Source organism: Miniopterus natalensis, chromosome 2 (assembly GCF_054644295.1).
Source record: "Miniopterus natalensis isolate mMinNat1 chromosome 2, mMinNat1.hap1, whole genome shotgun sequence".
NCBI classification, from domain to species: domain Eukaryota; kingdom Metazoa; phylum Chordata; class Mammalia; order Chiroptera; family Miniopteridae; genus Miniopterus; species Miniopterus natalensis.
Genome location: NC_142082.1, coordinates 568,382 through 595,994, shown reverse-complemented (window position 1 = coordinate 595,994; position 27,613 = coordinate 568,382). Strand labels below are relative to the sequence as shown.

Here is a 27,613-nt window from a genome sequence, read left to right as displayed (position 1 = left end):
GTCCCAACTCAGCCCATGAGGAGGGGCTCTCAGTGGCGATAGGGACCTAGAGCTGGAATCGGGGTTCGTGGTCACAGACTTCGTAGCTGTCTCCCCAGGACACTCTCCTGCACTCACCTGCCATCCTCTGCTCACTGAGGAAACATTATGTTGAGGATCACCCAGATCAGGGGTGATCGCAGCTCCGAGGGTCAAGGACTCAGCTCCACCCATTGGTCATTCCACAAATATTCAGAGCATGTTCTGTGTGCCAGCCCAGTGTGGACCACAGAGCCCCAGTGCCCTGAGGAGGGGGCATCTCAGAGAGTCCTTGCCCCAGGACAGGAGTGGGCTCAGAGCTCTGCGCCTCTGTCCCGGTGCCGATGCATCCTCAGTGCCTGCACTCACTCTGATCAATCTCATGCCCAAGTCAGACGCACAGCAGGACCAGCAACTTGAGCCCACCCCCAGGCCACGTATCTGTGCTCAGCCCCCTTCTCTCCACACCTCAAAGGCCCTCATGTGTCCAGACTGCCCAGTTGCCCTGACCACCCCAGTTGGGGTGACTAGCCCTCAGGAAAGTGTGCTCCATGGGGCTCAGCAGGTGCAGAGCAACAGCCCTGAAGCCACAAGGCCGTTAGGAGGGACCCCAGGGAGAACTGGACCCACACTCGCTGTGCTATGGACCAGTTACTCCAAAGAAAAGGGAGCAACAGGCCGAGCAACAGCCAGAATCCCCTCCACGTCTCCCAGGAGGGTCACCCTCTGACACGTGTCAAATGTCCTTCCCACATACACACCTCGAAACCATGGAAGCCGCCTTCCCTCACCCATAGTCTCTGGTGTGAGTGCCCCCGGGTGACAGGGCCTTGGGAGGCCTTGCTCCCAGCAGCAACCAGGGGGGCCCATCTGGCTCTCAGGCCTCAATTTGCTTTGCTGAGAAATGGGGGCTCCTGTTCCTTCAGCGGCAGCTATGTATGGATCTATGACCTGGATAACATATTGGAGGCAACACTCCGTGGCGAGCACCGATCACCCTCAAATACCAGCAACGGGGCAGAGGCATCCTAAGCACACAGGTGTGGGGTTCTCAGCAAACGGCAGCCAAGTTTACACGACTCGACAGTGACCAGTCTCAGTCTGTCCGGGTTTGAATCTCGCCCTCACCTGGGAGGACTCTGGTGGTGGGAACCACCAGCCAGGCGCTGGTTTGCCTGGGACCCTGACCCTGCCTGCCCGCCACTCCCACTGGTGTTTGTGGCAGGGAAGCGAAACATGAGTCTGTCCGTCCTCACGTCCGGACAGTGTGTCTGTGCCTCCCTCAGGCCTAACCCTTCCTGTGAATATCTGAGAGCCGTTTCTCATGTCACTGAGAAGGGGTTTTTTGTGTGTATTTTTTTAATTCTCACCTGAGGATATTTTTTTCCATAGATTTTTAGAGAGAGTAGAAGGGAGGGAGGGAGGGAAGGAGGGAGAGAGAGAGAGAAACATCGATGTGAGAGAGACACCTCGATCGGTTGCCTCCCGCTCGGGCCCCGACAGAGGCCAGGAATCGAGCCTGCAACCCAGGTACTTGCCCTTCACCTGATTCGAACCCAAGACCTTTCAGTCCAAGGGCTGATGCGCTCACCACTGAGCCAAACTCGCCAGGGCCCGAGGAGGGTTTTAATGTCTGAAAACATTTCCACTGCAACACATTCACTTCCATCTAAAGAAAGAAACTCCCGTCTGTGCCACGGGAGGTCACCAAGTCAGCAACACACCAGGTCAAGCTGTTCTCGAGGAACAGGAGGGTCAAGCTGGCACCGGCAGGTGGCCTGTCCCCCAGGGGACCAGGCCCTCGGTCCCCAGGACAGGGTTCCTCAGAGCTCACTCACGGGAACTACCTGCCCCAAAGGTGTCTCCAAACTACTTAACCCCAAAAGTAAAGATCACGGAGCACAAAATAATTCTTTTAAAATCTTCACCCGAAGATGTACTTTCATTGATTTTTAGAGAGGGGGAGGGAGGGAGGAAGACGGGTGCCTCTTGTTTGCTCCCTGACCAGGGTTCAAACCACAACCTAGGTATGTGGCCTGACAGGGAATCGAACCCGCAACCTTTAGGTGCCCAGGATGATTCTCAACCAACGGAGCCACCCGGTCAGGCCAGAAAAATTCTTAAATCATCACCCAGGAGGCTTGATGGCTGAATTCTGGCGGCTTATCCACAGCCCTCCTCCAAGTCACCTTCAGAAGCAGGCGCGAACGACCCAGGGGGCCCTTCAACCCCAGCTCCCTGAGCCGCCCCCAAGGGCCCGGCTTCCTGAGGCTTAACCGGTGGACTCTGACCACAAAAGGAGGCCTCAGGCAGCTTCATCCCAGGCCCCTTCCAAATCACAGAATTAAACCAGATCAACAGTTATAAAAATATTTCCTTCCAGGAGTTTTCCGCACAGATTTCCCGTGTTTCCCTGAGGAGGAGCCGTGGAGGTGACAGCCCCTCGTTCAGCCTCAGCTTCAGGTAAATCACTGAGTGGAGCCCAGACCCGGTCACTAAGGGTCTCCTTCACGTCACCTTTCTCCTCTGCTCAGCGGGAACAGCGCGGCAAGGAGGGAGGGGACGGGATGCCTCACCCCGCCCCGCACCCCGCGCCCCTTCCCTGCCGCCCCCTCCCGACCATGGGGCGCAGGGACCCCACCTGTCGGGCAGGGTTCTGAGAGCGTGACCAGGATGTTCCACCCGCGGCGGCACCGAGCTGACCCCTGCGGGCCGATCACACATCAGAGCACAGAAAACAGCCACGAGAACCTCCGTCCTGGGGGGACATGGAAACACCGACGAGAACTGTCCCCTTCCCCGCCCCCTCGACGCTGCATCTAGGCCCAGGACACACGACCCCAGCTCCCTGTTTTCTTAAGAAAATATCTGATTTCACTTCCCACTTTTCACCTCTGAACTCTCGTGACCGACCCTTTCCTTCTGAGACTCACGAAAATTTTGACATCAGTGCACTGATGGGGGACCTGAGGGGGGTTGCTCCAGAGTCGGGGTCCCCCCACGTGGTGCTGGGAGGGACCTGGGACACTGCCACAGGGAGACCATGACGACGGGAAATACAGACGGCGTCAGAATCTGTCCAAGAAACCAAACCTCAGACCTGGTTCCCGCCCTGAGGCCCGTCCACCCGGGCAGCCAGGGGCAGCCAGCGGTGCACCGGCATGTGCCCCCGGCCTCAGCTCCGGGGAGCACCGACCAGGAGAGGAAAGAAGGAAGGAAGCAACTCACCGCGCGGAAGGACAGTGGCTCAGGGCGGGAGGCGGCACTGCCCGGCTCCGGCTCCCCAGGAAGGCAGAGCCCGTCCCGGGCAGAGCCCGTCCCGCCCCCTTTATGGCCAAGGAGCTGCCATATATAGGCACGTGGCTACTCGCCCAGGCTGACACCGCACGTAAATCACAGCCTGGTCTCGGAGGAAACGGGTCCTGTTCTGGCTGGAAAAAAAAACCACATCGAAGAGGAAGCATCTCCAAGTGCCCAGGAAACTGCGAGGATCCCGCTGGTGTCCCAGAGAGAGAGGGCGGACGCGACCCCTTCACTCACTTTCAACACAAATTCTCGGGCTCGCTTTCAACCCTCTGAGCGACAGGCTCCGGGCACATACAGGGACACACCCAGATGAGCCTCTGTAACCACCTGACTCGGAAACGGGGGGTTCACCGTGGTTACCATGGCGACCAGGGGCCAGGGCACCGGGCTCTAAGGGGGGGGGGGCTGGCCTCTGTGGTTGGATTTTTGTCTGTTTGCTTTTAATTTCAACAACCACTCGAGCTTTCGCTGGGTTTCACCCTGGGGTGAATTAACAAGAGGCTGCAAGTCCAGTCGGCGAATTACGTCTTATTTATAGTCATTGCCACAGATGGACGCTGCGCCTGAACCCTCTCATAGTGGCAGGGTGTCCGTCCTTCTGCCCAGCACATGTCCAAATATAAATAACACAGGCCTGGGACGGCCGTGGGCTGGCACCGGGCGTGTGTGGCCCAGAGGAGGGGCCCAGGGAGGGCTGATCTCAGACTGCAGAGAACCGTCCCCACCGCAGCCTGCCACCCGGAGGCCAGCTGCCTCTCTGGGGCTCATTTTCCCATCTGTAAAACCTGCGCAGAACAACAATCTTGTAAGTTTGCTGCAAAAATTAGAGGAAATAATCTAATCATCTAAGTCCCTGGGAGCCTTAAAAAACCCCATGTGCCCGTATCTCAGTAACAGCCAGAGACCAGCAAAACAGGTCGATGGATAAGCCGATTAAATGTTATAAAGACAGCCCTGGCTGCGTGGCTCAGTGGCTGGAGTGTCAGCCATGCACCACAGGGTCTCGGGTTCAATTCCAGGTCAAGGGCACGTACCTGGGTTATAGGTTCCATCCCAGCCCCGTCGGGGCAAATGCGGGAGGGACCCGTCAATACGCTTCTTCCACATCGACGTTTCTCTCTCTCTCCCTCTCCTCCCCCTCCCTTCCACTCTCTCTGAAAATCAATGGAAAAAATATCCTCGGGTGAAGGTAAAAAAAAAAACCTGGCACACAAAACACTCCCAGTAGGCATCTGCCCACTGAACAAATAAAGCAAATGAGGAACTAATGCGCCTTCCTAAATGTTAGCAGAAACCTGGTGGTGATGACACTGACATTCATCCCAGACGCCCAGGTAACCAGGTTACTCAATGTCTCTGGAAAGGAGCCCAGAGTTTTTCCATGTTCTGTGAGTCCAAGCGTATCCCGGGAGACCTGGCAGCAGACCACAGCTCTGTGCCTGGCAGGGGTCACAAGGGCGTCTGTTTGGCATGACCTCCATGGACGCATCCACGAGGCAGGGTGCTGGGAGCCACGTGCCGGGGCCACGGGGACATGGAGCTCACACAGAGGTCAGCAGTGTCTCACTGACCCGCAGGTTCATCAGGACCAGATAGAGAACAACGAGGCTCCTAGCAAAGAGGAAACCCAGAGGCTCTGCCTCCCACATGTGAGGAGGAGAGGCTGGGTGGTTTATGGTTTGGAAAGCCAGCCACGGTTTCTTTTTTTTTAATTCTCACCTGAGGGTATTTTTTCAGAGAGAGTGGAAGGGAGAGAGACAGAGAGAAACATCGATGTGAGGGAGACGCAGCAATTGGTTGCCTGCGGAACACACCCCAACAGGGGGCAGGGGTTGAGCCTGCAACCCAGGTATGTGCCCTTGACTAGAATCGAACCCAGGACCCTTCAGTCCAAAGGCTGATGCTCTAACCACTGAGCCAAACCGGCTAAGGAACGATTTCTTCATCTTGATAAAAATTCAAAACGTGATGTGCCCCTCGATGCACAGCCATGGTTGTTTCAAACCCTAAGAACGGGCCAGGTGACCGAGTGAGGCCTGCTCAGTGGCCTGACTTTCTCCCACACTATCTGCCCCGGCGGCTGGAGATTCGCTCAGTGGCGGCGCGGGGTTCAGCCCGGTCCCTCCCTCACACAGTGCCTTGCACATTGTAAAAGTTCAATAAGTGCACTTTTTATCAATGTGGATGGATGGCTTTTGCCCTTGGGCTTCTATTTACAGGTTTCTGTTTACAGATATGCCCTAAATTAGTGGGCCATTTATCTCCACGATGTCGTTAAGCACTCACCGTGAGGCCAGAGGAGCTGAGGTCTGGCTGGCCCGAGCTCCCGTCAAGGGCACTGGCCTCAGGCCTGGGTGCATGTTTGCTAATCTGAGGCGGAAGCTGCGTGACCCGGCAGACCCTCTCCTACCGCCCTGGGCCTTGGCTTCCCCATTTGGAAAGTGAGAGTGGGATTAAAGGATTCTCCTGTAAGCCCCAATATGCTACGGTTTCAATCCTGGGTGACAGTCCCCAGGGAAGGGGCATTAATGCAGAGATCAGAGCTGCGGGCTCAGGACAGGACTGGGACTCAGGAATCAGAGACTGGCCGCCATGCCAAGAGGATTCCATTCTAAAAGTGCCTAATGGCTTCAAGATTAGGGTTGATGCCACAAGCCCTGTGCTGACAAGAATAGGTAGTGGCTGTAATGAAATAAAAATGGGTGGAAGGCACGGGGCAGTCAGTGGCAGGGTGCCCTGTCCTGTGACAGCCGTGGGCACATGCGAGGAGGCCGTGCAGGGAACACAAGATAGGACGAGAGCCAACCGGAGGAGGCCTCTCAGACTGGACAGAGCACCAGCTGCCGCCCTGCCCAGGCCCCTCTGTTCACCCTACACATGAGCAAACTGAGGCCCAAAGAGGGGGAAAAATGACCAAGGTCACATGGGTTTGCTATGCAGTGGGTTTGAACTAAAATTCAAAGTCTTTCCTTCTAGGCCTCGTAGTTTACCCTCCAGAGAAGGGCTGGATCCCCCAGGGGGGTATGGGGCCAGGTCAAGGTCAAGGTCAAGGTCAAGGCGAAGGCCAGGGTCCAGTTCAGTATGTGACTCAGGCCAAACGCCACTGGGGGGCGCAGCCAGGGTGAGTCACGGGCAGTGTAGTCACAGCCAGGTCTGTGGAGAGGTTGCTCCCGACAGGACACACGGCACATGGTTGAGGTCACGTTCTTACCAAGTACACGGAGGTCAGACAGGGTCAGCAGGATCAGTGTGGCTTCATCCACAGTTCTGGGCACAGATGTGCTGTCTCCCCGTTTCCAAGTGCCCGACACAGTGGGGAGTGGGGGCTCCGTGGCCAGACCTGGGCCCAGAGCTCGCCCTGCCTGTACCAGGGTGTTTGAACAGGCGAGGCAGGGGAACACTGACATCTCCCCAGGACGCAGGTCCCGAGTATGCCTGAGGTCAGGAGGAGCCTGGGTCTGATGTTCCTGGGCTTCCTGGAAAACCTGACATCGTGCCACCAGCTGCGGGCCCAGTTCCCCAGATACAACAAGAACCGTGGCGCCTCAGCCAGCTAACACAACAGTGCAGACGAATGAGGGCAGGCCCCTCCTGGCAGACAGCTGAGCTCTGAAGGCCCCTGGTTTAGGGGGATCACCCAGCTCTGCCAGCCCACTCGCCAGCCCCCTCTCAGGTGCCTGGGCTCCTTCACCCCTGGCTAGTCCAGCGGGACTGAGTTTCCTCCCCACGGTTCTATAGCAACTTGCAGGGGCTCCAAGCAGGGCCTCCGGCCCACTGACCGATTCCAAGGGCACCTGCCAATCCACAGGCAACCTGACTGGGGTTGTCAGACAGCAATGGGACAAAATGGGCATATACTTGGCGAGGACTGATAGTCGAGGCTGCATCTTTGTCACTCACTAGCTCAAGGACCTTGGATGAGGCACAGATCAGTTTCTATGCCAAAGAATATCCCACACCTGTCACGTTGAAATCCTCTGATCTTTCCTGCACCCCGGGTGGGCCTCTTACCCATGTGGGATCTTGTAACATCATGCCCTGCGCATTTGAAATACAACAGTCATTGAATTACACAGACCTTCTAAATCCCTTCACACGACAGCACAAACCTCGGTGTTAATATAGCCACCGACGTCATCAGTGTGGTGGAGACAGTTTTGACTCCTACGCTCTCCTGCAGAAGTTAGAGATGGGGGGACTCTGGACCACACGCTGAGAAGTCGTGTGTGAGTGTGTGTCAGTGTGTGTGTGTGTCAGTGTGTGCATGAGTGTGCGTGTGTGAGCGTGTGTGTGTGTGAGTGAGTGTGTATCAGTGTGTCAGTGTGTGAGCGTGTGTGTATGAGTATGTGTGTGTATGTGAGTGTGTTTGAGCGAGTGAGTGTGTGTGTGACTGTATGAGTGAGTGTGTGTGTGTGTGTGAGTGTGTTTGAGCGAGTGAGTGTGTGTGTGACTGTATGAGTGAGTGTGTGTGTGTGTGAGTGTGTATCAGTGTGTCAGTGTGTGAGCGTGTGTGAGTGTATGAGTATGTGTGTGTATGTGAGTGTGTTTGAGCGAGTGAGTGTGTGTGTGACTGTATGAGTGAGTGTGTGTGAGTATGTTTGAGCGAGTGACTGTGTGTGTGACTGTATGAGTGAGTGTGTTTGAGTGAGTGTGTGTGTGTGCGTGTGTGTGTGACTGTATGAGTGAGTGTGTTTGAGCGAGTGTGTGCGTGTGCGTGTGTCCCGGCCTCAGCTGGGAACCTTCGGGCTCTGGAACTCTGGTTCCCGAAGTGAGTATTCAGCTTCTGTCCACTAGAGGGCGCACCGAACCAGCCCACCCATCTCCGTCTTGAGGGGAAATCTGTCCATTGCTCCAAGAAGAAAGAAATTCAAAAGCTTTTCATAGGAGAGAGTGAAAGCTTATAAACAAATTAAAATAATTGTGCTACCAATACTTGTTTCAATTTTGACAAAAAATTATATTAATCTGAACTTGGCTCCAGCTCATCACAGTAAGTCATTTTATCTACCCAAAAACAGTGTCTCACTCCAAGCTGAGTGATGGCAGTTCAGTTATTTGTAACAACTCTTACATCAAAAATAAGTGTTCAACAATCTCAAGGTGTGTCTGCATGTGTGTGTGAATTGTGTGGACACACACTAGGATGGTTAACTGCACATGTCAACTTGGCTGGGCCGTGACACCCAGTCATTTGGTCAAAAACCAGTTAGGTCCTTCGGTGAAGGTATGTTTAGATGGGGAGTGACTGCCCATGGGTTCAGGGTTTCTTTATGGGGTATGAAGATTGCTAAAATTGTGTGAGGAGGTTGCACAACCCTGTAAATATACTAAAAACTACTGAATTGAGGACTTTAAACTGGTTAATTGTACAGTATGTGAATTATAACTCAATAAAACTATTATAGAGAGAAACCGTTAAATGTTGAAACAAGCAAAAGATAATCCTGAACATATCTACGGTAACAGAAAGACACAAAAAGAAACATCTAAGAATTTTTAAATAACTCAATAGAGCTTTTGGAGATAAAAATTAAATAACCAAAATCGAAAGCACATGGATAAGTTTAACTGCAGGTTTGGCACAGTTTAGGGACTGGAAAATATGTCAGAATAAATGATCCAGAGACAAAAACACTAAGAATGTAGAGAAAAAGTGTAAGTGCTATAAAAAGTGATGTAAGACAGTTTAACATACACTTTATGAGAGCAACCAGATGCAAACCATGAAGAGACAACAAAATTTTCCAGAACTGATTTAAAAAAACGCACACACAAAAAAACACCACAAGGCAGATTCCAGAATAAGAACAAATTCCAAGCAGGACAAATAAAGAGTCCACACCTGAACTGATCCTAAAGAAACTGCAGAAACCAAATACGAGTGAAATCCCGACAGAGGCGGAGGAATGAGTCTGAGAACCACAGCTGACCCCCGACAGCCATGGAGAACAGAAGCTTCTGGAGCGACACCCACATGAGCTGGAGGAAAGCACCTGCCCACCTGAAATTCCAGAGAATATGTCCAAGAACGGAGGCGATGTGCATGACTTTTCCCAAAGTAGGAACTGGGAGAGTTCACACCAGCATCTCAGACAAGGAAGCTGCTGCAACACAAAGAACCGAGACGTGATGCAGGAGACCTGCCCTATGCGAATGTGTGTTCATGAAATTCATGAGAATAAAGTATAATCGGGTGAATGGTTAAGACATTCACGTCCCACTGAGGTATTTGTCATCACCCACTCCCCTGGGATTCACCTCTTGTGTGGGACAGACTTACTTTAGGGAAACAAGGGAGATCTGTTCTGGGGACACACAGAAGGAACAGGTCTTACTTGGGGCCCAGTCCACCCAGGGCCTGTTTTTATACACAGTCCTGGAGTCAAATGGCTTTTACATTTGGCTTTTACATTTTTAAAGAGCTGTGAAAACAAAAGAAAATGAAAAAGAGCCAGTAATAAAGACCAGCAGGTGCCCAAACCCAAACTCTTTGCTGTCTGGCCCTTTACACAAAAAGTCTGCTGACCGCTGCTCTAGATGACCTGAAGCACAGGATGGTGTTGGTTTCCCTTCATTTTGTTTTGTTTCTGTTGCAGGTGCAAAAACTTTTTAATTCCAAGAGCAGTCCATTTTCCTCAGGCAAAGAAAATGTGGAGGAGTCTGGGGCAGGAGCTGACATACACGTAACAACCCAGGTCACTGGCAAGGGTGGCCTGCGGGTGCTCACCTTCCCTTGGGCCCCAGTCCGCACCCCAGCCCCATTGCCAGGCTTCCCTGCTGGCCGAGGGCCCCGCTCCTGCTGGACAGCACAGCTCTCAAATCCTGGGTCACCCCTGCACCAAGACACAGAAGCGTGCCATAGACGGAGGCGAGGCTCTGCTCTCTCCTTCCCCCGAGGGGAGTGGTGTGGACGGCCGTGCGGCCCAGGCAGGGCTCTGCTCTCTCCCGCCCTCGTGAGGTTGGCATGGACAGCCGTGCAGTGCTGCCAACCTTCAACACTGAGCTGCTCCTCAGGATAAATCTGAAAACCAACGACGTCCTGATGGCAGAACAGAATTAGTGAGTGTGAATTAACACTTGAAAAGTGAAAGTGACGTTTTTTAGAGGAAAATGCTTCTAAAACATTCGAAAGTGTAACAAGAGATATTATGCATTTGCTAGCTAATATGTAACACTGGCTTACAAAGTTACTCTATGCATAGGTAATATATAGGTGTGGCAACTTTGTAACAAACTTAGGGACATCCTGAACACTTCCCCCAGGAGGTAAGGATGCCACAGAAATACACTGAAGATTTGCCTCCTTACATGATTTGACATTTTAAAGACAAAGGTGTTGCCTTAATACAGATGAACACAGTCAGGTGTGGATGGGGCCAGGCTCTCTGCTAGGAATTTGCAGTTTCTGGTAAAATATTATCCACATTTCTGAAAAATTGACTGCCGGGCCCAGAGACAGCCGTGCAGGGAGCCCGTGGCTTGGGAGACCACGTGTGTTCCCTTGTTAAAGTGGCTCTGAATACATTCCAGGGGCTGGCATGAAAGAGGCCCGTCCTGTGTGAGATTGCTAATTCAAACATGTGTCACTGGGATTTAACCCATGTCACGGCCAGCATTACATCTGAAAATAAAAACGGCATTTCAATTCTTTAAATAACAAGCTTTTTCTGCATGTATGCTCAGCAAGTGATGTTAAATGTACATAGGAGGGATTAGAAAATAACTCAGGTGCCTGATTTAGTTCATAGTAGCTGTAACGTCTTGTAAAATGTTTGGGTACTTCCCTCATTCGAGGTCCTGAGGGCTTTCTTCCCACTGGGCCACGCAGTGTAGCGTTTCGTGTCCCCAGCAGATGGCGGCACTGGGGCGCACGGCACCCGACCCGAAGGGGCGGGGCGGGAGGTGGTGTGGTCTTCCGGGTCTTGGTGGGCCTGGGGGAGAAGAGAAATCAGACCACTTAGGGCAGGCGGGGTCTTCCCGGTGCCCACCCCCCTGGGCCACAGTCCGAATCCAGACCCAAAATGCATGGGCTGCAACAGGACTCAGGGCACGTTCCTCAAAGCGGCTTCTAGAAAGAGGATGTCGGGGCAGCCAGGCGGCTTGGCCCCGGACCCTCCCTGGTCTCTCACAGCATCTTCATCCCTGAAAGTCTGCTTATTTCCAGAAGACAGAGGTCACCATGTTCCTTGTCTTCTAGGAACACCGACTGGCCCTTCCTCTTCTGAGCCTGACACTCACCAGCCTCCATAGGCCCCCCAGGCACCTGCCAGCTGCCTCCAGCTGTGGTCACAGCCTGTGTCCACACAACCTCCAGGCAAGCTTTTCACGGTACAGGTGTCCAGAGGCGTGAAGCAAGGAGTGGTGAGTCCAGCCTGCACGGGGAGGCTCTCCTGGTAGCCACCTCTCAGGGGTCCCCAATGGCCCTGAGTGTAGCCTCCCAGCCCCGGCCCCTCCTCCAGCCCCCCTGCCGGCCAAGCAAACGATCCTCCCAGGCTGGTCCACCTCCCACACTCTCCCCAGAAACACGCCCAGCCCATAGCCGGGCTGGCCACCCTGGGGATGTGCCTGTCCCCACACCTGCCAGGCTCGTCCCTGGGGTGAGCTGTCCTGGGGCCCATCCCCCACCTGGCTGGGCACCACATTCCCCAGGAAGCCTCCCCTGATCCTCGGGCCCAGACGCAGCTCCATGCGAGACTGTATGGTCGCCTCGTGTCTGGGCCCCCGGGGGCTGTGGCTCTGCATCTTACCCCCACCCCCCAAACAGCCAGAACTCGACACTCACCGGGATAACGACTACTAACATGTTTATATTATCCATCCAAATCTCTGGTGCATTTAACCCCAAACACAGAAGCCCTGGAATAAATACATGACCAGTAATCAGACACAGGGTGGGGGCATCCATTCTTCAGGGCCAAGCATCAAAGAGCGACTTCTGTGACCCCGCTTAGAAGTGACTCACACTAGGCCTTCTTTTGAGAAGAATTCAGTGAGCGGCATCAAAGGAAACCGGTCCCCAAACCCACAGGAATTCCCAAGCCCGCGTCCCCCGCTGCAATGCCCTCCTCAGGCAGCAGGTGTCGCCGTGAGTTTTCCCGCTTGTTCCCTGGACACCCGCCAGCGGGAGCCAAGGAAACTGGAGGAAATTCAGACCCAGGCGAGGTCAGCAGAGAGAAAGGGCCTTTGTCTGCCCGAGCCGGGTTCCCACAGTCACCGTCACACACACAGGACAACAGACACTGTCCCTCTGTCCCTCCGTGTCCGCAGAGAGGGACCTGCGACCAGCAACATGGAGGGAAAACATCTGGACACAGCACTGGAAGGGGGAAAACATCTGTACAGACTCGGCCGGGGCGGTCGTGAGATCACGTACCCAGGTCCTTCCCAGGACAGGAAGCGGGGGACAGGAAAGCAGGAAAGGGGGACAAACAGCAGGAGGAAGGGCCAGGCCAGCTCCCTCCCAGCGGGACGGCCGTGAGCGGGGCCAGCGCTGAGCCACGGCCTCAGAGCGGGTTGTTCACTCCAGTGTCCGTGGTCCCTCGTGGGAGCAGCTTCCAGGCAGGGCTGCCCTTGTGGAAAGAAGGCACACCTGCCGATTAGCCCGGCCACACTGCCCCTGGCTCCCCTGCAGTCCCTTCCGGCCGGGGAGGGGACGCCACACACAGGTGCCACTTCAGGGTGCGTCTCCCACACCTGAGGGAACTGAGCTCAGAGCCGTGGAGGCGGCCTCATTGTCCGTGACTCACACCACGTTACCATGTGAATCACAGAATCACATTCTTACGTGTAAACACTTGTAAACAGCAACAGCTGTTGGGCAGCGGTTTAGCTGGAAGAGGAGCCTGACTCTTGACCTCACAATTCCCAGGAAGCCCGTCTGAAGGAAAACAGCGTTTCTAACTCAGACTTGGTATCGGGTTACTCGTGCACCACTCCCAGGGTCCTGCTGTAGCACCCACGGGAGCCACGGCCGCCGGCTCTGGCTCACAGCACACACTGACGCGATGCTGAAGTTGTGCTGAGGATGCGGCGGGTGTTGGGATATGCTAAGCATTTCTTTCTGGATGGTACATATGAGCCCAATTACTGCCCAAAGGTTAGAATTTCCAAACGGTCTACAGAGGCTGCAAAAAGCGCTCTCCAAATGCCCTAGAGAGTATCCCGTCAAATTTGCACAGAAAGAAGTGGCTTTAAGATTTGAATCTCACTGGCAGGCCAGACGGCAACTCCTAGCAGGACACTGAGTGTGAACATCAGGGGCTGCCAGGCCTAGTGTCGGGGCTGCTCAGGAGCTGCAAGGCCCAGGACGGGCAGTTAGATGCCCCTTGAGGGGTTGGGCGGCATCTCCCGGGTGCACAGGCTGGCCCCAGGAAGGGGCGTGCTGGGGAGGGAAGGGCCTCCGATGGCCCCAGAGCAGGGAGCGAGATGGAATCGTCATGGTGAGCAGGGCAAAGGGTAACAGCCTAGGATGGGCACCACCCGCAGGCCAAGGGGATGGGGCGGGGGGGGGGGGCGGACAGGGAGGGAGGGGGCAGAGGCGTGGATACACATCTCATAGGTATTCAGAGATCCCCCCCCCGACTTAAAAGTTGTCGCTGGAAGGACCCCCAGAAGTCATCAAAGTCCTCACTCACAGATGGGGGGCTCCAGCCCTTGCAGACAGTGCTGCCCAGGTGAGCACGTTGCCCAGGAGAGGACACCTCGCCTGGGGCTGTGCCGCGGAGCCGGAAAGAGACAAGTCACCCCACACAGAACTTCAGGAGCACTGGCATTTTCCAACAATTTATTTCATCTCGGCAGAAACAGACATACGACAGGTTTTACAGCATTGTGCCTGGATGTAAAAATGGAGCGTTAATAAATATAATCAGCCAGCCGGCCGGCGCCCTAAACAGCTGGGTTTGTCTAATAAGCGGCAACACTGCAGGACGCCTGGAGCCTCTGAGGACTTCAGCTCGAGTGAGGGCATTGAGCCGGCAGTGTCCGGTCACTCCAAAGCCACTCTCGAAGCTCATGGAAAGCGCCTGGCTGCGCGGTCGGGGCACCGTCCGGGGTGTGGGGTGTGGGGTGTGGAGAGGACTCTGCCACTGCCACAAACTCAGATGCAGCCGACACATGCACGATCCCTCCGAGCTCTTACCACCTCCTCGTGAATAACGGTAATGCAGAGAAAAGGGAAGGGCAAGGACATTCCCTTTTTAACACCAAAATGAAACACTGTGTAAGCCTGGAAGGCATCGAAAATAGGACACAAAGTAGCAGTTCACGTTCGCGCCACTGAGGTGTTACAACAGGTTAGGTCCTGAAACACGCCACTCGAGGAAGAGCCAAAAAACCCCAGGACAGTCCACTTCAAAATCCCTCAGAGGAAGTCACCCAAGAGGCCCAGAGGCTAAGCCGCTGCCACGAGAATTACTAAAGTGGCAGCCAGATGACTCGTTTTTTAAGTATCTGTATCAAAGTGGATACACGGGAAAGTTGTAACTAAGTAGCAAAAGGATTCCCACAGCACCCTCTCCTAAGGCCGGGGTGGGGAACCTTTTATCTGCTGAGGGCCATTTGCATATTTATAACATCATTCTGGGGCCATACAAAATTACCAACTTAAAAATTAGCCGGCTCTTTTTGGTCAAACATTTCATTAACTCACCCTAAGGTGATGGCTGGAACTGCTTCTCTTTGGTGAGGCCTCGACAGGGCCAGACCACATGATTTCGATGACCGCAGCCGGATGTTGCCCACCCATCCTAAAAGGAACTGGGAATGAAATCGCCAAGCTCCAGGCGCAGCGCTGGGGCCGCTCCCAAGACCAGGAACGAAAACAGAAAGGGAATGAAGATGTCTTCAGCCCGTCCCCTTGGGTTCCAAACGAACTGATCGACAATTCATAAGTCACTGCCTGTCAACAGCCGGAAAGCTCCTGCCCTCCTGTCCCCACCATCTCCCCTTGCAGGAGGGTGGGTGGATGTCATAAATGCATTCGTCTCATTTGACAACTGATCCAAGATCAGAAGTAATTTTGCACCGCTTTCCAAAACAGGGTTGGAGCTGGACTAAGAACATCCCACTGACCGTGGCCCACCCTTCCTGGACAGGGCTTGTTCCTATCTGTGTAATTGGTGCAAACCCTGTGGCTTCACCCCAGGAACTGCCCCAAAAAGCAAAATAAGCTGGTCCCTATGGCCTGTCGGGTGCTCTAGTATTCATTTGCTGTGATAGTCTATTTAGAAATACGGTCCATAATATCCTGTATCTTTTTGCTGACCCCCTGTGTGTCCTGTGCTTCATTTAACAGATTCCTGGGACCCTGAGAGTGCAGAAAATGGTGCCACACCCAGTGCAGGCATTTCCTTCCCTAAACGAAATGACTGGCGAAACTGGGAGTGTGACTGTGCAGCATTCACACCCGGCACCAGCACTTCCGCGGGGACCATCTCACTCTAGACGCCCCCTTTCAGCACCTGCTTTAAAACGGTCAACATCCTAGGAATGGTTTCCCAGTTACAGTCACAGTGATAACATTTTATGTTTGCTGTTGAAGGGATGAAAACATTAACCTGGTCCCATGTCCTATAAAAATGTCAGCATGAATAATAAAATTCCACAGAAATAGGCACGACATACAAAAGGTACGTTTAGTTAACAGAACATGACTTGCTTCCTTCTGCTCTATGTTCTCCCACTAGAGTCTCCGGTCTCCTCTGATAAAAGGCCAATGCACTCAGGCAACAGGAAGCCTGTTTCTTTCCTAAGATGACTGAACCATTTGCCAAGTTGTCTTCTTAGTTCATGAGCAACCATCAGGTCTCCTCGACTCTAACTGAGAATTATTCTGATCCTCAGGCACATGCATAACATTCACACAGGTCATTCCAAACACAGGTAACTGGTAACTCTCACAACCACAGACCCTTCACACAGCACAGCCCATTCCCCCACTGCCCCCCGACTGCCACAGAGGGGTGACCCCCACCACCGGGCAGCAGGTAAATACTGAGAAGCTAGCATGACGTCATCTGGTTGTGTCCCCGTAACTTTCAACGTGGCCCCTTCCTACCGTCAGCAAAAACAGACTAGATTCAGAGCCCTGGTCCCTTTGCTCTGGCTATGAGCATCTATTTCACCCTAAACTCTAAATAGACAGTAAGCCCTGTCTGCCGGTGTCTGAAACGTAAAAGGTTAAAACAAACGAGGAAGAGTCCGCTGATTTGTTTTTAATCCTTGTGCTCTGCCCAAGAGGCGAGCGACGTGTTGACTGTTAGAGTATTTTGAAATTCACAAATAGGAAAACGTAGCTTCCACCTGCTGAGCTGCATTACAAATATGTCACGTCCTCTCCTGCCCAGAGGCTTGTCACCCTGCCATGTGTTCTTGGAATGATGTTTTAAAAAACCCATTTCCTGCCCCCTGGCGTGGCTCCGTGGCTGAGCCACGACCCATGAACCAGGAGGTCACCGCTGGGTTCCAGGTCGGGGCACACCCGGGGTTGGGGACTCCATCCCCAGCAGGGGGCCTGCAGGAGGCAGCGATGGATGACTCTCATCACTGACGTTTCTCTCTCTCTCTCCCTCTCTCTGAAATCAATAAAAACCTATTTTTTAAAAATCCATTTCCCTCACCAGAATTACGTAATCCACACTTAAAACATCACGGGCGGTGGGTTCCTCGGCGCCTGCACGCTCCCCTTCAGCACTGTCAGTACCCGTGAGTTTAACCTTTGGGGCAGAACAACCCTTTCTCTGAGTCCATGATAAAACCGAGAAGTGACTGAGCACGTGTGTGGCTATCCAAGGTTAAAACAGGCCAGCACCCCTGGCAGCCGGCTTTTCCCCAAGACAGGCTCTCCAGTAAACATTCAGTCACCAAAGACCTAACATTCACATGACAGTAAATCATTACTCTATCACTGAACCTATTAACATGCTCTGACTTGGACATGTTAAAGCCACCCGAGCTGAACAGGGAGCTGGAGGCTTCCTGAGGCCTGTGTGCATCCGACCCATCCGTGGGGCCCGGGAGAGAGCAGAGAAAACGCGGCCACTGCTCATCGGACAACAGAGCCTATCGGTCACCGAAGGTATTTATTTACCTTTGGAGCTGAGCTAACCCAAACTTAAGCACAGGGTGGCAGGTCCGGTCCCTCTTTTACTTAGTTTGTGAGAAAGGGTTTGGAGCTTCAGTCATCAATTATCACTTTAACCCTCAAGCCCCATCAGGTGTGTCTTCCCCGGCTGCTCTGACCGAGCTCACCTTGGCCCCGGACCTTCCCAACTCGGGCCGGCTGCGCGCCTCCGGGTGAGCGAAGATGCCGCGGCGCTCCGCGCAGGGCGCCGGCGCACCCAGGACCTCGTGGGTGCCCCTTGGGAGCAGCCTGAATACATCGGGGGCCCATCCGCCCACCCCGAGGCGTCTTTAGATCATCGCGCCTCCCGGCCCCCATGTCTTTCCGCAAGGTTACCTATCCGCACACATCCTACATTTTAGCCATGGACCCCGTGAAGCAAAGTGAAGCGAGAAGGAATGCGTGGCAGGGAAGCGGCCCTGAAGACGGCGTTGCAAAAAGTCCTGGAGGCCCCCCGAAGCTTCTAACTGCCAAGCCTCGAAAAGCCGGCGACCGGCAGCCCACCCCGCGCCTCTCTCCCTCCCCTCCGCCGCTCCCAGTGGGAGCCTCGGCCCCAGAGGCCTCCCCTGCCCCGGGGCTGCCCGGGGAGACGCCCCGCGACCCCGCCGGCCCTACGCGGCGCCCTCCTCGCCTCTGTCCGGCTTCTCCGGCAGGTTGAGCACGAAGGGAAAGAGCGCGCCCCGCACGTCCAGGGGGCCGCCCAGCGCCTCGGCCTCGAAGCCGTCGCCCGCGCCCGCATCCGCGCCGACCTCGCCGTCCCGCGGGGGCACAAGGCGCCAGGTGCCCGCGCGGCTCACGCAGTAGATGCTGCGGCCCAGCGCCGCGCAGCGGAAGGGCTGCGGGCCCGACGGCGCGCCCGGGGGCCGCAGGAGCGCGGCGCAGCGGCTCCACCGCTTGGCCAGGCAGTGATACCGGAGCACGCTGACCCCGCCGGCCGGCCCGGCCGCCTGCGCGTCGCTGCGGCCCCCGCTCAGGTCGAAGCGGTAGATGAAGCCGTCCAGCGCCACCATGGCGGCCGAGCGCTCGCGGCTGCTGCTGCACGGACACTCCTGCCACTCGTCCCGCCGGGGGTCGTACTTGAGCAGGCGGTAGAAGAGCGAGCCCCCGGACACGTAGATCTCTCCGTTGCAGGTGGTGGCCTCGTGCGCCACGGCGAAGGCGCCCCGGGGCAGCGGGGCCACGGCGGCCCAGCGGTCGGCGCGCGGGTCGTAGCGCTCCACGCTGAGCAGGCACTCGCCGCCCACGGCGTACAGGTGGCCGTCCAGGGCCAGCAGCTGCAGCTGCGAGCGCGCCTGGCGCAGCGGCCGCACGGCGCTCCAGCGGTCCGTGGCCGGGTTGTAGCAGAAGACCTGGTCCGAGGGGCGCGCGCGGCCGTCGGGGCCCGCGGGCGCCACGCCGCCGGCCACGAAGAGGTAGTTGTAGAGCACGCAGAGGCCGCAGCCCCGCGCCGGCGCGCCCTCGGGCAGCCGCGTGAGCTCCGTCCACTCGCGCGTCGCCTCGTGCCAGCAGTAGACGGCGGCGTCCCCGCGGCCCTCCGCGTCCCCCGACGGGCTCTGCGGCCGGCTGCCCGCGCGCTCCCCGGCCGGCCCGAGCGCGGCCGCCAGCAGGTGGGCCCGGCCGGCGCGCAGGCGGCGGCGCAGCAGCAGGTCGCGCTCGGCGCCCGAGAGGCGCCCGAACACCGCGGGCTCGCGCAGCACCTCCAGGTAGTGGTCGCTCATGAAGCCGTAGGCGGCGTCGCGCAGCTCGGTCAGCCGCTGCCGCTTGGCCGCGCTCAGCACCTCCAGGCAGTTGGCGAGGCTCAGCTGCGGCGCCACGGCCTCGGTGGCGCGCTGCGCGGCGCAGGGCAGATGCAGGCGGCGCGCGCCCGCCACCACCTCGGCCGCGTTGTCCGGCCGCACGCCCGCCATGCGCCCGCTGTACGCGTAGGCCAGCAGCAGCCGCAGCGCCGCCCAGCCCACGCCCGTCACCCGCAGCACGTCGCGCGACGCGCGCGCGCGGAAGTAGTCGCTGCGCGCCGCCAGCACCGCCTTGTGCGCCCGCAGCCGGCGGCCGGACACCTCGATGACCAGGTCGGGCTCCCCGTGCGCCGGCCCGACGCCTGGGGGCACCGGCGGGGGATCTCCGGGCTCCTCCGGGGATGGGGGCTCCTCCCAGGACGCGGGCTCCTCCGGGGACGCGGGCTCCTCCAGGGAGGAGGGCTCCTCGGGCGACGCGGGGCTCGCGCCGCCGACCTCCCACTGCGTCTCCACCACCCGCGGGCCGCTGCGACGCGAGGGCGGGGAGGCCGCTGCGCCCTCCGCGGCGGACGCGCGGGACTGCGGCGGGGAGTCGTCCCCGGAGCTGAAGCACAGAGACGCGCTGAGGCTGCAGGGTGACTGCGCCTGGGACGCGGCGCCCTCCCCCGCGGCCGTGTCCGGCGGCTGCAGGCTGCCCTCTCCCGGAGCCTCGGGCGCGCCGACACCGCCCCCATCCTGGCCGCAAGCTCCCTGCGCCAAGGCCACCCTGGGATCTGGTCCGTGGCCGAGGTCATCCCCGGGGTACAGCACGCAGGGGGCCACCGGGTTCTCCATGGCAGCGCTGCCTCCACGTCAGGAGTCCACCATGACCTGGGCTACCCAAGGTCGATGGTTAGGCTGGGGCTTCTGGCCTCACGCGCCTCTCCTGGCGCGCAGTCTGATTTTACTCCTGTGTCCACACTCGGGGTTTTGCTCACGGGAAGCTCCCTCCCACCGCTCGCACCCTCCTCTCCTGGGAGGGGGGCGTGTCAGCGCAGGTGCACCCTGAGGACCTAGTGAACCTGCTAACGTTACCGGCTAGCCCTGTGCCCGGGTGTCTGTGGCTTAGTCTCCAGGCCCGGGTGGCGACGCCTCAGTCCGTGCCCAGGGCGGTTCTGGAGCAGGCCCTGCTCCCCTGGGGCGCCCTCGCTGCAGAACTGGGCTGTCAGGTACACGGACAAACCCGGGCGCGCGCTCCTGCGGCGTCAGCCTTCCTTCCTTTACATTCCATCCCCTCCTGCCCCCAGGGCCAGCGGATCTGAGACAGGTGTGTCAAACTTCAGAACCTTGATTTTAACTCCAGCTTTTATGAGGAGCCACCCCAGGGAGCTTTCCCTTTCTGCGGCTCCCATTTGTCATTCAGGTCATGAAAAGTCAGTGGAGAGTGTGTCTTCTGTCCTGGCATCAGCAGGGCTCCGGATGTGGCCGTCTCCCCGCTGTGCATGTGGGGGCCAGTCTGTAACTCACTCGCCAGGTGCGGGTTGGAAAAACAGAATCAGGCACAGGTCACTCATCAGTCAGGCCTTGCTCTGCGGCTTCCTCTGCGGAGTGTCAGGCGGTCCCACGTCACCCCTCACCGTCCTCTTGTCCCTGTTGGGAGGAGAGAGGATGTTTGAGTCTGCAGGCCTCAGGGTGGCTTGTCAGTGGCATCTGCCACACTTCCCTCCAGGACTCTCAGGTCATAGCAGTCAACTCGGTGGGGAAGGGAGGGGGACTATGACACTTCCTGCTGGACAGTGTGGTGACCAGATGTACAGAATAGCCAGGATTTTAAAAGGGCCCCTCACTCCCCTTCCTCTGATCTGGGGGCCTGTGAAGGTGAACTCAGTCCAGGGAGGGGGCCTTGAACACACAGGGCTCAACCTTATGACATGACAGAATTTGGGAGACAAAGCAGTCAGCTGCCAAGTCTCCTGTTTTCAGGAGACTCTGCATAAAATTAAGCACTTCAGTGGACAGCACGGTGGCCTGTGTAATGTTAATTTTATTACCATGTGGCACTGTTCCTGCAGTCTCTATCGATCCCTTATCTCAAACTCAGTTACAGCAGATATTTGGAGACATGTCCTGAGGACACCTCCCTACAGTTGGCCTCCAAGGTTCCCCCTCTAAGACCTGTTTGAACGGCTCATTCTTGGAATTAGGTGGCTGGAGGACCTCAGAGAAGCAAACCTCCAAAAAGCCCATCCATGTGCAGCAAAAGTCAAAGGAAACAAGCCAATAAAAAATAGAAGTAAACCCTGAAACCCAGAAGTACCTGGGAGGCAGATGTGAGAACCTGCCAATGAATTATAAAACGTCTTTCCTAAATTGGCAAAACCTTCCTGGAGGCTCCATAGCCGGAAAGAGGCACGGCAGTCTTGGAGAGGGCCCAGCTTACTCCAGCTTTCCACAGAGGAAAAAGGCAAGGAACACACCCCACGGCTCAGGCTCATGGTATCACACAAGATGCCCGTGCCTCTTAAATGAGATGAGGTGACAATTACCTTCCCTCAAATCTGCTGATTCTCTATTCTTCATGCTCAGGACTGGGGCCTGATCCCTGCAGATGCTCAGGGCTGAGCCTGTATTTATGTGTTTATCGGCCTGTCTGCTCCTCCTGCTACTATGTTACTAAAAAGCTCTCTGATTATTCTTAGAAATGAGTCTCAGAGCTGGAAATTGGACACTCAATGCACTCTCTGTCTCTACCAGACATCTTCAACAGTAACTTTGTGGCATATTTGCGATGTGGGAGGCACCATCTGAGGACCCGGGGGAGCACCCTGAGCGGTGAGAAATGCTGAGAAATGCTGAGAGTAACCTGAGCCGGGCCCCAGGGCCCCGGGTGGTGGGAGGCTGGCTGAGCTCACAGAACTGGCTGCTGTTTACTCAGCTGTGGGGCCACTGCAATGCTGTCTCCGCTCCCTCCCGCTTCCCCGTGGCCTCTCCACCTCCACGGAAAGGGAACAGAACACCGGCCCCCAGGAACGGAAAGTGATGACAAACTGGAAACCTGCGAAGGTCGTACAGGCAGAGTTCACTGGCACTGCCCCAAGGACTCAGCTGAGTCATTCAAGGGGCAGTAAAAATTAAGGCATTAACCTATCTTACCCCAAATACATATGAACCTTAGCGTCTGAAATAAAACCAGAGAACTGGCTCTTACCTGGCTCATCCTTTTAATGCTTCTGTACAAAGCAGAAGAATTTAGGCCTCAGGAAACTGGGGGGGGGGGGGGTGTTGTTTTGTCTGGGCCTGGAAAAGGGTCCCAGGACTTCAGTTCTTTCTTTGGCCTGACTCCTTAGAAAGCGCAAGAGCCCAAGTCCCGAGTTACCTTCCCACTGTCACAGACCAAACGTCGAGGCGGAGAGTGGAACGCGTTTCAATAGCTTGTTTGGCCCTAGCTGTTTTTGCTCAGTGGTTAGCGCATCGGCTTGCACACCGAAGGGTTGTGGGTTTGATTCCTGGTCAAGGGCATGTACCTGGGTTACAGGTTTGACCCCTGGCCCTGGTCAGGGTGCCTGCAGGAGGCAACAGATCCATGTGTCTTTCTCACGTCCATCTCTCTCTCCCTCCCACTCTTCCACTCTCTCTAAAAAAATCAATGGAAGAAAATATCCTCTGGTGAAGATTAACAAATAAATAAAAGCTTGTTTGGAACTCTGTGTTAAGAGCCCCACAGCATCAGTTTAAGGCCTAAAATAATCAGGCTAAGTGTATTCAGGGTGGGGAAAAAGCAGGTTCACAGTTGCGCATATGGAAATAATACAATAATAAATAATAACACAAGAATAAACTGTTCCGTGTACTCACAACTGTAAGCCTACTTTTGCCCACCCTGTGTTGGTTGGAGCTACAATGAAGCAGGAGCTTTGACTCTGATGAATGGACCTGAAGTGTCTACCATCCTCTGAGACATGTGCCCCTCGGCCTGGACAGTGTCACCTTTCTTGGGACTGGAGCTGGGGGTTTCCAAAGGGACTTACTGCCCATCGTGTGCTTGCTCTGGGGCCCGATGTTGCTGGGAGGCCATCAGGGGCTCTGTGCAGGGAGCCATCCTGGTGCCTGTGAAGTAACCCCATCGGCCAGAGGACTCCATCCTGACGGGTGAGGTGCTTCCCAGAGCAACCCTGTGAGTCCCTCACAACAGCAGGAGCAGAGTGAGCCCATCGTGGAAGGGCTGTGTCGGGTGCGGCTGGGCGGTCCCAGCAGGTTCCCTCTTGACTGTTCTTAGGACATATTTTAATAGGAACATGTTTTAATTCAATATAATGTATGGCTCATCTCTCCCTGAAGAATATCAGTTTCTTCTCAACATTATAAATACCTAAACAGTTTTGTTTTTCCATTATTTCACTGTTACTATGAAACAAAAAATAAGATTATATATGAGTTCCTAACATGGACATTATTTATGTAGTTAATGCAGATATTAGTTTATTTAAAATTAAAAATGCTTCCTTATACTAACACATGTTGCTAAAAGAATCTTCCTTTTGAATACTTAGCTTACTTTTTAAAAATATTTGTTAATAGACTTAGAAAACTTATCCAAACCTCCCCAGCAGGTGTGGCTCCTAAGGAATTCCTCCTGTGTGGCCCGAGTCATGCCCTCATGGTTATTTTTTAAATGTTTTTATTGTTTTGAGAGAAAGAAACATCAGTGATGAGTCATTGACCTGCCGCCTCCTTCACGCCCCCTACTGGGGATCAAGCCCCCAACCCGGGCATGTAAGGCCCAGGAACCGAACCAGCACCCTTTTGGTGCAGGGGACAACACCCGACCACTGAGCCACACTGGCCGGGCCCTCGTGTTTTTTTCATGTTCTTCCCCGGGCCCCACCTGTTGGATCCCACCTGTGCCACGCCCAGTGCCTGCCTTCCCCGGCACCAGAAAAATGCCAGTCACTCAGGAAGCAGCCTGTGAATTGTGAGGTTAATAAAACCTTACATATAAAAGTTATCCAGTCTTAGAAACTTGCAGAGAACCTCGGAATTTCTGTTTGACTAGAGAGTGAATCCTCTGCGGCTGTCCACGCAAATGTTTCTGAAGATTCATCTCTTCTTTGGGCCCATTTAAAACGAGGTGGCAGCTCCTGGGCGCAGGGGACTGCCGGGGGCAGGGGTGGGCCGGGTCGGTGGGTGGGCGGGAGGTGCCCGGCTGCAGCTGACCGAGCACATCCCAGGAAGCCAGCAATGTCCCCTCCGACCTGATTCACACGTCGGTTCTCTTCATGGTAATGGTGGAGTCTCCGGAGCACCAATAAAACGTGTGTGAATCCCACAGGCCACACTCGCCACCAGGAAGCGCGTCACAGAATAGTCTTCAAAGTGCGTCCCGTCCCCCCTGCAGTCCAGGCGCCGCAGCAGGTGCTGTGTGGGGCCCGAGGTGTGCAGGGGTGTCTGCAGGGCGTCCCAGTGGCCCTACAGCAGGAGATGCTGAGCGAGCGGAAGCATTTAGCCAACAGGGGCAGTGCAGGCCCCGGAGTTCAGAGGGCAGGGCCCCGAGGAGTGGCAGTTTGTCAGTAATTAAATGAATGAGCGATGTCCTCGTACAGATCACGTGATGCTGATGGGCCTATTCCAGCAGGTCACCGTCTGTAATTCTCAATCCATTTTTATGAAGGATGTCCCTGTGGTCTAACCCGGCCACACTGAGAAGGCGACAGCCAGCTCCGGCTTCTCAAGCTGTCCTCAGGTTACATCACACCAACACCCAGGCTCTGGCTCTGTGAGGTGCTGTGTTTATCAGCCCATCAGTGTGACAGGAAGTCGCTCGTCACACCATCCATCATCCTGGACTTGTCCGTGGCAGAGCCAGAAATGCAGCCACAGCCTGGGCCCCAGCACCCAGGCCCCAGCACCCAGGCCGCAACACACCCGCCACCTCCTGCCTCAGTAATGATCCGTCCTTACCAGACCTGACCCCAGGGAGGGGATACCCGCTGCATCCACGCCTTGGGGTGACTCTGGAGCTCCCAGCAGGTGGGTGGCAAGCAGGCTGTGACAGGTGACAGTCCTTGTGATGACACTTGGGTTAACCTGACTCTTTTAAAGTAAATCTGGTTTGTGCATCCACTGAAATCGAGCTGAATGTCCTCCCAACAACGGGAAGCTGGAGTCAAAAATGAGGCACCACGGGGGTAAAGAAATCCCACAATTCTTCACAGTTGTTCCATTTGCTAAGTTCCCGTGGATGCCCCAGTGCCGATAAGTAATTAATAACGTTCACTCTCTCATTCACTGAGGGGAGACACACTGAGCTCCTGCCTGGACCAGCAAGTGAGCTGTGGGCCAGCGTGCAGCGAGGACCTGCCCGGACCAGCTGGAGGGCAGACCGGGAACCCTGGTAGCTCTACTGGAAACACGACCTCGGGATCCAGAGAGATGGTGACAGGTCAGTAAGACCCTGAGACAGGAACACATGCTGACACCTGAGAGGAACGGGGGCCACAGGAGGACACACAGAGGACAGTGGAGGGGAGGCCTCAGTGGACACAAGCTGGACCAGCTCCCAAAACCGAGGGGCCAAGGGGCTCAGCACGTCTGGTCAGTCTCATTCTAGAAACACTGCCTGTGTCCTTTTGTACAAAACGAATTGGTTAAACTACGTTCGGACGGACTTCGTATCACCCACCACCAAAATGACCACACACATTACAGTAAATACACTAAGTAGTTCTACGTGTAACAATGTGAATAAATTTCATAAGCACAGTTTTGAATTTTTGAAGGTTTGCAGAAAGACACAATACAGTACATTTTAAACAGGAAATAAACTACATATTATTTATGGCAGTGTGGAAGAGGCGTGGATTCTGGTTAGTTAGGGAGGAGAGAGGGGCTTCCTTGGCTCTGCCCCATCTGGTTTCTTAAGAGATTTAAAACGTAAATGATACAATGATAACATGTATCAAATCTTACAGGGATACGCGAGTGTCTCCTTTTATTACATTCATGGTGTCTGAAATATTTTACAATGTACAACCTAAAGTGTTACTGCCTATGTTTAAACAGCTACCAGAATTTATCGTTAAACAGCTAATCTGGCCAATTGCTGAAAACTGGACACCACACAACCTTGAGTGTAAATAGCTCGAGTTGATCACCAGGCAGGGACACCCTACTTTATTCTCAGTGCCGGGGGGACGCACTAATTTACTCACCCTCTTCAGTCCCAGTCACACAGACCTGGCACATCTGCGTCCACACAGCCCACACACTGGACAGCCCGTGTCACGTCAGGACGGTGACACAGCCAGGTGTGGCTGGGTGCAAAACTAAAGGTTCGTGGTTTTATCCTGAGATGAATCCAAGGGAAGGTTATTTCCTGTCTTTGCAGATTCTTCCAGCATCTGAGTAAATGTGGTTTGCAGGTGACAGTCACCAACAGAGGGGTTTTATCACATTTTCCCCTTAAACGTGGGTTTGAAGTTAATGTCTGTGGCAAGTTCAGGACAAGAGAACTCACGTCGGTCTCACAAAGGGGGTTATTCTGAAAACAACACTCCCGCTTTGGCAAGTACCACAGCATGTCACCCGAGTTAAAACTCTAGGGAGGCTGTGACATCAGCGCGAGGTGACACGGGACGGGGACAGCACATCCCCTGCCGTGTCCGGTCTGAGGTTCCAGGAAGAGGCGAGGACTCTGAGACAGCCCTGCAGCCCCAGGGCCAGGTGGTGATGGGTCTGCGCCAGTCCTGGTCCACCCGGAATCACAGCCCAGCCTCGCTTTGTGACGGCTGCCCACAGCGTGTGCCTACCATATACACGTGGGCAGGTCCCTACGGGGGCACAGTCCACCTGAAGGCGGCCCTGCTGGAATGTGCTCTGGCAGCTGACCCTCCCTTTGGGGCTCCTGGGCAGCAGCCTGCGTGGCACAGCCCAGGAGCTCCTACAAAGGGCTTTAGATTTTAGAGACGCTTCCAAGGACACGGGGATGCACTTTGGACACCGCGCACAGCGTGGGAATGCGACACTTTCTCAAACTGCACCTGCCAGTCCCCTGAGGTCAAAAGCACATGATGGGGAATCGGTGACGTGTTGATTTTGGTCCCTTTGTCAAGCCCACACAGGAGACTTCTGCAGCAGTAAAAGAAGTGACGACAGTGGTGCGGACAAAGGTAGCAGACTCGGGAGCTGCACACTGAGGTCCCCTGCGAACTAAGACTTCATGAAGAAATAGTAACAACAGCCCTGGCCGGTGTGTTCAGTGGTTAGAGCGCAGGCCCATGCACCAAAGGGTCTCGGGTTCGGCCCCATCCAGGGCATGCACAGGTTGCAGGTTCAATCTCCGGCCCTGGTCAGTGAGCGCGCAGGAGGCAACCAATCAATGTGTCTCTCACACAAACATTTCTCTCTCCTCTCTCTCGCCCCCTCCCTCCCTCCCTCCCTTCCACTCTCTAGAAAT

The 27,613-nt window shown here is 55.4% G+C and overlaps 2 protein-coding genes across 2 annotated transcripts in view; both read right to left on the bottom strand.

Moving 5' to 3' along the window:
• MYOM2 (myomesin 2) overlaps nt 1-9,486 on the bottom strand; it is a 51,141-nt gene extending 41,655 nt beyond the window's left edge. Inside the window, exon 1 of the mRNA XM_087813506.1 lies at nt 9,326-9,486. The gene's annotated coding sequence lies outside the window, so the exon portion shown is untranslated. The remainder of the gene's footprint in view (nt 1-9,325) is intronic.
• Nucleotides 9,487-18,057: 8,571 nt separating this feature from the next.
• On the bottom strand, nt 18,058-20,446 carry KBTBD11 (kelch repeat and BTB domain containing 11). Its single transcript, XM_087814056.1, has one exon. The coding sequence runs from the start codon at nt 20,014-20,016 to the stop codon at nt 18,058-18,060; it is 1,959 nt and encodes a 652-aa protein (XP_087670182.1). The 5' UTR covers nt 20,017-20,446.
• Between the last annotated feature and the right edge of the window lie 7,167 nt (nt 20,447-27,613).